The sequence below is a fragment of the Myripristis murdjan genome, chromosome 8 (genome assembly GCF_902150065.1).
Source record: "Myripristis murdjan chromosome 8, fMyrMur1.1, whole genome shotgun sequence".
In the NCBI taxonomy this organism is placed as follows: Eukaryota; Metazoa; Chordata; class Actinopteri; order Holocentriformes; family Holocentridae; genus Myripristis; species Myripristis murdjan.
The window spans coordinates 19,947,495-19,958,788 of NC_043987.1; the positions used below are offsets into that span (position 1 = coordinate 19,947,495).

The following is an 11,294-nucleotide window of genomic DNA, read 5'->3' on the forward strand; positions in this document are numbered from 1 at the left end:
ACATACCCTTAATCATACAGCATATTGTTATCTATCAGTGATGGTGCTTGATCACTGTGTTTGTTTTCTGAAAGCAAAGATTAGTTTTTTATGCCACTTCTCAAACATGTTAACTCAATACCCTCCAAGCGTCCTTCTCCATCGAGTGTGTTACTTGTGATACTGCCAGGAATACTTAATGTGCGGTTGTTTGTTTCTCCATCCCCCCTCAGAGTTGTCTGTCAGTCTTGAGAGAACAAATGATGTCTCTAGGAGTCCGGCTGCTAATTTCAGCCTCCATCCGTTGCCCTTGTTGATATTCTATGTGTATGTGTCGCAACAATTTATATAAGAGGGCAATACAATGCCAGCTAGTTCGCATTCATGAGCTTCTGCATGTGCTCTTTGTCTGTCCATCACAGCCCTAAACAAAGGGTGCTTATGGGTCAGAGCAGGCCATTTTCCTCTGGCCTTCCGCCCAGAGCGTCTCTCTGGTGTAATACTGTGAGAGCATTCTCAATATGAAGTACAACCGTGTCTGTAAGGGAGTATGTCCTGCCACCCATCAGGACTTTGGCAGACTGGCTCTTTGGTAATGTTTAGGTAAACAGTAGATAAGAGGAATTTCACAAAGCCTGCAGTATGAAAAGCAAGGGGAATGTCCTGTGTGGAGAGATTAGTCATGCACTGGGTGGCTGGATGGCTTCATGTTTGCACTATTTAGAGGGGGATGGAGGTTGAGAGCCTGCTTCCTGTCGCAGCAGAAAATAGAGGTTGGTATTGCTGTCTGCCCATTAGTGTATCCTTGATGGTGCATTGCTGTAGATGGACTGCAGCAAGGGTAGAGGTAGTGAATGCTGTTTTATCCTTGACCAGGGAAGCCAAGGAGGGGATCAAAGGGCATTGAGTTGCTCCCTCCCTTTGAAGCGCTTAGTCTAGTAGTAGACTCCTTGCAAATGATGTGTGGACTGAAGAGTACGAGTGGGAGGGTTTCCCATGGGGTAAGAAAGGGTGAGGGAGGGATGAATGAAGCAAAAGGAGGAGGCAGGGGGAGCAAAATACAGTCTGCTAAATAATTAAAAGCTCACTGGCAGCATTTGGGAATGTGAAGGGTAGCGAAATCCATCACCCCTCCCCCACGATCATGTCACTCTGACCCCATCCTTTTTATGCCTGTCTTACCCTCCTCTGAATTTTAAGTAGATATTTTATCACAGCCCGTCCCATTTCACGTCATCCCCTTCAACCTAGAGGAGACGTCCCTTTTTTGTGTCAAACCTTTCATGGACGTCATGATGTTGTGTCTTATAAGCTTCGTGTTCTTGGCATTCCTAGTAATTTAGCTCCTGCATCAACCTCGGTGCATATTTTTTACTTGAGAGGTCGTCAAGGTTGTCTGCTTCTTGGCTTAATGTTATACTTGACATCACAGCATTATACGCTTGTCTGTTGCACCTTCGTCTGGAATTTTCTATTTCAAATCACTTAAATATTTACTTACATTATTTTCTTTTTTATATAAATTGTCATTTATACTTCCTTAGTCTCTTGCTGAATCTGAATAAGCAAACTGGTGGCTGTATGCTGTGTTTAAATGAGTTCAGTTCAGTGAGGGAACATAGTACTCCAGGGTTAGCTTTCTGCTAAAGTCCAATTCAAGACTCTGCAGCAGACCTTGAGCACAGCAGCAGTCATAACTGCTTAAAAGACTAACTATCTAAACAGATGTCTCTGCCTATGTTACTTTATAGACTTAATGACTGGGGAAGAGACGTTAGGGGTCTTTTTACTTGACCTGAGCTCATAAAAAAGTTTATAATACCTCACTGAGCTCAGGGCCGTGCAGTTATCCTGCATGAGGTCTATATCTTCTAACTGAGTCTGTAGATTCGTTCAGCTTTAATCAGTGCGATGTAGTCTGTCATGAGGATGCTCATATATTCTTGTGGAGGATCCCGTGTGTGCATCTCATGATCATTTGGGTGAACTCGCAGAAAGCTGACCCCCTGCCTATACTCCAAACAGGCACTCTGCAAAGATCAGAGGAAAAGAGTGAGAGAATAAGGCCAATTATGGGCCCCCATATTATGTATCAGTGACTTCCCAGAATGCAGCAATAATCCATCCTGTGTAAATGTCACGCTTCCTCTGAACTAAGCTGTCTTCAGGTGTATGCACTGAGCATGTGCATGTCCATCCCACTGAACCCCCACTGGGATGTGAGGCTTTGTGTTTCATTTTTAGAATGATTTTGCAGACTTTCATTCATCATCAGATTGTTGGGTATCAGTCACAGAACTAACAGAGGTTTTTATTATCATTATTATCATTATTTCTCCCAAAATGTGTTCTCAGCGAGAAGTCCAGCAAATCTGTTTTGGTGATCAAAATGAAACAGCTCCCATCTCTCGTTATTTGTATCTTGCTTTCTCTCTCACACACCTCAATTTATTTCTCCAGGTCTCCCCCAAGGCCCAGTCCTGGCAGTCTGCATTACTCAGATGAGGATGTCAGCACTAAGTATAATGACCTGATCCCAGCAGAGAGCAGTAGCCTAACTGAGAAACCCTCTGAGATATCTGACTCTCAGGTATGCACTGACCCCTGTCTTCTCCATGTCTGGAATAGACAATACATTTTAATAGCACGGTGAAATTCAACAGTTTGCATATCTAAAAGTGTGACAAGTCCTCAGGGGTAAAGTGATAACCTTTCCAAAGTTTAAAAAAAAAAAATACTTTTCTTTATTTCACTCTCTCCACTTTTTGACTCGCACTGTCTATCCTCTTGACACCTGCACTTCTTTTTATTTCTCATAATTACTACTTTGCCAGGAGCGGAAATACCATCTCGCTGAAAAGTAGCCATTTCCATGCTTTCTCAATTGGAAAATAGATAGCAGCCTAATTATAAAGTAGGCTCTCTGAGAATAAATTAATGACAAGTCTGGTATACAACCTGTCTCAAACACATCACCTCAAAATTAAATGTCCTCTGTTGGCATAGGCCTGTCATGGATGACGTATCTGGAACTGACTCTGGGTTTTTACAGCTGATTCTTCTCATGGGAAGGAAGTATGAGGCAGATTCTCATGTCTCAAACCTCTTGTAATGTCTCTCCCACTAATTAATTGTCCTCAAACAGGAAATGTCATGTCAGTATGGGCTTACATCCTCTGAGCATATGTCACGTGCGGATCTGAATGGGTCAGAGTGTATGTGTGCAATAGGAGGGTCCAGAGAAAAGATAGGGAATTGGGGAGTCATGAGCAATGATAGAGAGCAGGGGAGTGAAGCTGATAGTAACAGATCATGAAACCCCCACTTTGTAAACAAGAACATCTGTCTTCCCACACCCTGCGCTGGGTCTCCCTGGCCTATTTATATGGTACCTACACAGTCAAAACATTGTTCAACCCGGTTTGAATAAACACTGCTCTCCCAGGAGCTGCAAACCGGTGTTATTCTTTTCCCCTGCATAGCCTCCCACTGTTTACCTGCCACTTGTGCAAATAAATGGACTTGTGGTGCTTCAACATCTGTCGAGTTATAATCCCCCAGTAGAGCAGTAGATGGGCATGCACTTGATAGGCATACACAGCCAAGTACTCCCTGACTTTGTCGTACCAACATTTGGACTTTTGATTTTTTCTTTTTTTTCTTTTTTTTACTGTGAGACTATAATTTGTCTTGTCTTTTGTTAAATGTTCATTTTTCTAAGCTTCCACAGTGTGCTGAAACACAGCAAAAATGTCACAATTCACCAACAGACACATTTGTAGTTTAGACAGTTGATTAATAACACCACACCAGCAGTCCCCAGTTCCTTAAACAATGTTTCCATCCAATTCCAGGACCGACACATGTATATTTGTCAAATCTGTGCTCCACAGAGCTATGGGTGAGCTTCTATTTGTGAAAGACCCCCAGTAGAAGTGATTATGTGCCCAGTAGGGTTCTGCAAGTAGATTTTCAGTAGTCTCTGAGTAGATACTTACCACTTTGTTATTAACCCCCTCATTTCTGTGTTTCTCTTGCATTTCCTAGCTTCAAAGACTGTTTTTTTCCTATATTGTACAACAATGTAACACACATATTCTTTATCTGCTGGTTGCAGTGCTTCAGTGAATTGGCAGACTGGCTACATGTAGTCATGGTTATATTGAGTTAAATATTCAAACCCATCTGCCATTGTGTTATGGCTGCACCATTACATCAATAGAAAATGTATAGATGTCTTGTGCTTCATTTTATACAAATTTCACTGTAGTTCTGTAATTCAGCAGGACATATTTGGTATCTTTGAAACCTTGTGATCGCCACTAGAATTTAAAATACATTTCTGTGGGTTTGAAGAATGCTGCATGCATTTATAATGATGAATCTACTGATGCGACCAGCAGGGTGGAAGAGATTAATTACTTGGTATTACTTTGTATTAATTACTCGGTAATTACTTGTGTGGTTTGTCACTAAGGACACTACAGTAGCGTTAGTCTCGACTGCAGCTCATGAGAATCTGGCTGTCATTTGAATACTTCTGTTTCCACTATCTGTCTCCTGACATTATTGCCTTGTCAACTTGCAGGGCAGTGACAGTGAGTACGAGATGGACCAGAGCCGACAGAAGACCCACTCCTTCGTCAACCACTACATTAGCGACCCCACCTACTACAACTCCTGGCGGAGGCAGCAGAAGGGCGTCTCCCGTCCACCGGCGTACGGCTTCTCCCAGCCCGAGCCCCTGGTGGAACAAGAGTCCCGACAGCACCCGCCACCACTGCCCCCCCTGCCCCCTCTGCTGCCCCAGAGCGCCCCATCCCCACAGCCCCAGGGCCCGGGTCAGGGCACTTTATTCAGGCCTAAGGGAAGCCGGACTCCCACCCCATCCCTGTTGTCTTCCGAACCCCCCAGCCAGCACAGCACCCTCTACCGGCCCCCCAGCAGCCTGGGCTGTGCCTCTCAGGCACCCACCGCGGGCTTCTCCTCTTTTGTTTGACACACAGCTCTCCTTCCAATAACAACAGGACCCTGAGGACAACTCTTTAATTTTGTTGTTGTTGGTTTATTTGTATTTTGCTTTTTTGGGATTGGTTGTTTTTTTCTGTCTTGCTGACAGAGTTGTTGCTCAATATTAAGCATTGCAAGCATCTTGAATAGCGTTTTCTCCTCTGTGAAGAGCGTGTGTGTGTGCTCTGTGTTTGCGTGCGTGCGTGTATGTGTGTATGTGTGCGCGTGTGTGTATGGCTGGTTAATTCATGTCTTATGTATTTTCTGAAAAAGACAATCATTTGAAAGTTTTGTTGTGTCGCTTAAGTACATTTATTTTACGGTACAACCATATCTGTAAACAAGGGAGAATCTGAGATTCCGAAAAAAAGAAATCCTTGTTTTAAAAACACTGTATAATTGTTTAAAATGAGAGCTTTATGGCAAAAAGGATTTACCTTAGAACCATAAACTATGGACCAGTTGGCTTGCTGAGACTGGACAGTGGAGGAACTGACTCTAATGGAATGATGAGACATTTGAACAAAGGATGAATCAGTAGAAAGAAAGGACCTCTGACCTGGAGAAAGGCACTAGTGGCCCTCAACTGCAGTAGGATTGCTGCCTTTGACCTTCTCACGCTGCCTAATCATTGTTGGAACTGCATCTGTGTTTACTATCTGTACTTGACCCATATTGTTTATCAGATATTTGTATCAATCAGCTAAAAGCTCAGCATTTTCAGAACATCACTAGTGACAATGTTATGAATCACATTAAAGCATTGTGGCACCTTTATAGTAGTCTGGGGAATGTGTTGTTTGTGCACTGCTACCCATATCAATAGACAAAAGAGTTCGGACAGCTTTTGTTATGTGAACCCATTTGCTTATATGTTGACTGTATTTACAGTATTTTGACTAAGCAACTAAAGCACAAATGCTTTCGGTTCAAATGAGACTGTTCCCTCACAGCTGTACTAAACATTTTGTTGTAAATGGCTTTCAAAAGGTCCAAGATGAGCTAACTTTTTGATTCACTTACAAAGACATAAACAACACTGGTAAATATGAGATAGAGGTGAACAGAACATTTGGTGAGTTAAAAAATAGCTCTACTACAAGTCCTGCCACTGTAAGATTGCATATTGATTTTGCATCAGTGACCTAAGCATGAGAGCTATAAATCGGGGCCAAGCAGCGATGACTCCGTCTCACTTCCCAGCTTTTATACAAGTTAATACAGCATGCCACATATTTGGTTTCAGCAAACTTAAAAGAATGCGTTTTGTTTTTGGACAAAGATTCAGAAAAGACAACATCAAATCACTTACAGACCATTAAAAATAAAAATGGGAACACTGCTATTATATGTCTAAAAAGCTTGGCTTGTTTATAAGACTGAAAGTGAAATCAGCTTTATCCTTTCATTTGTGTTTTTTGGAAGCTTCCTTTCATAACGGGCACAGTGGGGACACAGGATGGTTTGTATATATCACCTAAATGAGCTGTGCGTGGTATGCATCAGTAGGGACCCATGTGTGAGATTATGTGTGTCAAATGTAATATGCTACAGTGCATATTGTTATGTGACAGTGCAACATGGCATTGATATGATGACAGATTGAAATGTGTGTTTCATGCTTACAATACCCATACTATTCTACTATTCAGATGTTTTTTCTGTTTGTTTGTTTTTTTTTCCACAACATTCTTGGATACACTTATTTTCAACAGCTAAATGGGACATTGGACCTATAGTGGAAAGAGTCAGAATGACAATCTTGAAGGTCCAGAATAGCATCTGTCTTATTTCCAGTGTGAACATCACTGTATACATCCTGCAGAAAGCATTATAGACTTGATCATGGTAGTTCTCCAAAATAAATTATTCTATTTTGTAATGACTTTGCTTTATGCCTCAGCATTTGAATAATGGTATATTAGGGAAATCGGTGTTCGGATTACAATGTGTTAAATCCTTCAAACCATGCCAAAAAAAAGTTTTTAAAGCAGACAGAAACTTTATCGGCTCTTGTTTGGTCTCCTCTGCATGGTCTCAAAGACGAAGTGATAGTAGCTGACACTTGATCCCACAGTGTAGAAGTGACCTGATTCTCTCAGCCACAACAGAGACAGAACTGGGATGCATAAGGACATGAGTCACAGGGAAGAATTTAAAGAAGAACCTGATCCAGTGCAATCATGCTTAAAAGCTGGGGGAGGGTGAGAGAGCGCGCCTGCATAATCGCCTTATTCCAGGCCGGAAAACATTGATCTTAAGCAAAGGTGAAGGCAAAAAGGGGGGAGGGCATGGATCAAGTTGTCAGGGTTTAGGGAAAAGGGGAAAGTCAAGTCATGGGTAAATATAGTTGCTTCCAGAACAACAACATGTAACTCATCAAGATGGCAGTTACATTAACATATGTTATTTGAAAACATTGACCTTGTGTGGAGGAGGATAATGTTTTATTCTACTAATTGTATTTCATTTGAGTTACAGTGAAATTTATTAATGTGGACAAACTTGACTAAATTGTATTTTCTGTTCCTCTTGGGTTCCCTCAGTGTGAAGTGTGGAACTGCAGGCATATAAAAAAAAGATGAAGTACAGTTCCATCACAGCTTTCTAGTTCACACCAAATTCCAAGATGAAATTCACTTGGTCTCTTTTTTGGAAATAACTGAAGCCCGCTTATGTGATATGTTATATTCCTTAGTCACTATTTCAAGTAGTATTACAACATGATTCAAAATTGTGGCAGTCTTTTACCCTAAAAACTGGCACACCTATCTTTTACCCTCTTTGTGTCAATTCAGAGTTCAAAGCAGAAAAACAGCAATCACATCAGCTTCACTGTTCACTAACACACACACACACACACACACACACACACACCTCACAATACACAGAGCTACAAATCTGTTTAGCTCAGTATAATCAGTATTCTCACAGGACTATCTAATGCTGGCATGTCCTAATTGTGGCTATGTTTGTTAGAATTCATTACAGCGCATTTGCCGCATAGCTAACTCATCTTGACAGGTAACTCCAAAATTACTCAAAATTATGATGCACGATACAGTACGAATGTAGAACTTACACCTGAAAGGAAACAGCACATTTGAAACAGCAGTGATGAGCAAAGGATTTCTGTGTACTACAGTGTAAAGGTCGCCAGGTTTATCATGCAGTTTCAGTCCATACCTCAGACACAGAAACGTCACATGGCCTTCATCACTTTGGAGAACAGTCAGCTGACCTTTGCAGGTCAGACCTTGGCAAATTAAGTTAACTTAAAGCTGATTTTTTTGGGCTTGAGCTCTGAAAATTAAGTTAACATCCTGAGTCAATAGTAGGAAGAATTTGATATGAGGCGGAAATAGTAAAAGTGTACATATCAAGCATAGTTTGTCCCTTACCTTTCTCTGTGTTCTAAGATAAGGCCTCATCCATGCTGGGAGCTGGCAGAGGCCTTAGCCATAACACACATGCCGGTTGGGGTGATAGCACTGTCCTTGCAGGGGACGGTGAGATGGATGTTGGCCAAGCACATGGCCAAATCATGGGTTGTGTTGATGTTTTTTCCATGCAAAAAGTGGAGCTTGAGTCTTCATTTACAGCAGTGGCCAGAAAGTAGAGTCATATTCCATGGTCATGATTTAAGTAGTATCAGTTTAACTAATAACTTATTTAGTGATCAAGGTGTGAGATGTTTCAGTCTGAAGTGAGCATCAGGAGATCCTCCTCCTACATATTGTAGATATGGAGTTCTAAGCTAGGCTCCCAGGTCTGATGTGGGAGAAACACCACTAGTTTACCAGACTGACAGCAAAAGATTTAATTTGCATTTTGTGATTATGTTTCTTACCAAATTAGTTTTCCATAAAATGTATCCTAAATTGTTCAAATGTGTGGGCTCTAACAGCACCATCACAGAACAGATTAAGCAAAATCAGACAGATCAAAACTCACAACTCAACTGCTTGCTTTAATGGATCATTACATAACCTTGTGAAATAAGAAATTAAATACTCTCTATTAACCTCTGCAAAGGTCCATGAATCACTCGGCAGTCAACATTGAGCGATTCCACGGTCAAAAAATTTGTTATTTTGAAAGGTCGAAGTGTTTCTTCTCAACAGTTTGGATGAGGTGCTGCTGAAGTGAAAGGGGTGCTCTTTTTCTTTGATTTAACGATAACAAGACAGAATAGTATGGAACTTGGTCTGTGGCTTCAATTCCACCAGTAACAGTAAACAATATATTGCACAGCTGTGGATATTTATTAGTTTGCAAGTTGGTTTGCAATTTAGTGATTTTATTTTCACCATCCACCTTATTCCCTTGTCACTAAGCATTAAACTTATTTGTGTGTTTCATTCCATTTAATGGAGTCAACAAGGTCGCAAGTTCAGTTACTGCTGTTGTAAGCACTAATGAAATGCCTCACACCTAATAGGAGTGCAATGGTGTGGAAACAAACGTTGCATAATAGGTAGACTGAGCATTTATATTTATTTTATGGAAGACAGAATCTATCTGATGATCATTCAAGAAAGATAAAAACTTCAGAGTTTCATTCTTTGTGGTGCAATCTAGAGACACTGTGATCATCTTCAAGAAGATAAATCTAATGTACAAGGACAAAAAATAATTATTTATAATTTAATCATTTAGTATTAATAATTTAATTAACTCTATCAGGCAACTTAAGCTGTATTGTAGTGGAATAATTGCACCATTTGAATTGCCAATGTGGATCAGCCTGTGTGCAACCAGGTGTGTTTTCACACTATATCATTATGATCATCGTGGGCTTGACCTTGTCTTCTTGAGGTAAAAAATTCAAAATATATTTTTTTCTATTTCACTTTTTATGTGTGTGACAAAGAGTGAGAGAGAGAGAGAGGGAGAGAGAGAGAGAGGTACGTGGCTGTTAACAGTATGTCAGCTGTGTTAAAAGTACAGAAGTCAAAGTGATACTTTAGGGCAGTTATAGCAAAAAAGTAACTTATACAACTTTAATGCTGTTTGATCCAGACCAAAAGGGCACTGCGGTCAAGATTCTCATTAAAAAGAGCCCCAGTCTCCCATCAGCTGGTTGGACAGACCATAGTGGGAACAGAGCCAAAGGCCAGAAATAACTTTGGAATATGCGTAATGGACACTCAGTCCTTGATATAGGCTACTGCAGCATTACATTACAGAGGAGAAAAAGATGTTTGAGGAAGTTTTCCTGGCCATCGTAAGGAGTTAGAGACTAGGCCTATAGGTTTGCAGCTCATACGAAATTAATTCTTTGAATTTTTTAAACTAATTTTCATACCATTGGAATACATGTATTGAATGCAAGACTGAAATCATCCTCGTTATTCCAATTAAGATTACTTTGCAAGAGTGCTGTGAGGTATATATATGTTTAATTGCAAACATCCTACAGAGGTCATGGCAAAGACCTGCTAAAAGAAAAAACGTCTAGGTAGGTATTTGCCAGGTATTTGAGGACTGTGACTTTTGGCCTTTGATAATGATCAGCTATTCACACATTCCATTCTCCTGAGCTCAAGAAGTGCATACATGGCCTTGAGGTGGACATTTGAGTCTGTTTCACGCTCATTTCCATTGCAATGGTACAAATTGCTGGTCAATGGCTGAAGACAGTTGTTCAATCTGGAATACACAAGTTGAGGCAATTTCACACATTACAGGCCCCAAATAAAGTCCTCAGTGATGGGCCAAAAAAAAAAAAAAAAAAAAAAGATAGGCTTACTTCCTCAATGCTGGTTATATGCTGTGTCAGAAGGTGCAAAAAAACAAAACAAAAACAAACAAACAAAAAAAGAGCAGAAATGGGTCAGTGGGGTGGACTGCAAAGAAGGAGAAGGCAGGCATCAAACAAGGTCAGGACACTTAAATTTAACAAGGAGATTTAAATTTAAAATGCTAACATTTTCTGCTCTTTTTAAAAGTCTACTTGTGCACATTAATCAGACAAAACTGTCCAAAGCAGGTTAAATGCTTACAACACAATATGAAATCTGCTTTGGGCTTAAATATGCATGACAGGTCCTTAGCATATTTATGACACAAGGGAGACTCACGTGATGACTGGTGCTGAAATTACTAGACTTCACCTAGTGTTTTGTCTTTCTCACACACCAACTATAGGACATATTGAAATTTCAGGCCTGTTAGCGTGCCCCCTGGATCAAGTCATGTGTGATAACAGGATGCAGTTGGTTGATAACAGAGAGATATGTCAGCGACAGCACTTTCATTATGTGATGTGTTTCACTGAAACTAAGAGTTGCTGATGTCAGGGT

The 11,294-nt window shown here is 40.7% G+C and overlaps 1 protein-coding gene across 1 annotated transcript in view; it reads left to right on the forward strand.

Moving 5' to 3' along the window:
* sdk2a (sidekick cell adhesion molecule 2a) overlaps positions 1 to 6,806 on the forward strand; it is a 48,471-nt gene extending 41,665 nt beyond the window's left edge. The window contains exons 43-44 of the mRNA XM_030059042.1: positions 2,440 to 2,569; positions 4,568 to 6,806. Coding sequence (XP_029914902.1) covers positions 2,440 to 2,569; positions 4,568 to 4,978 — 541 coding nt within the window. The 3' untranslated portion in view covers positions 4,979 to 6,806. The remainder of the gene's footprint in view (positions 1 to 2,439; positions 2,570 to 4,567) is intronic.
* The last annotated feature ends 4,488 nt before the right edge of the window (positions 6,807 to 11,294 follow it).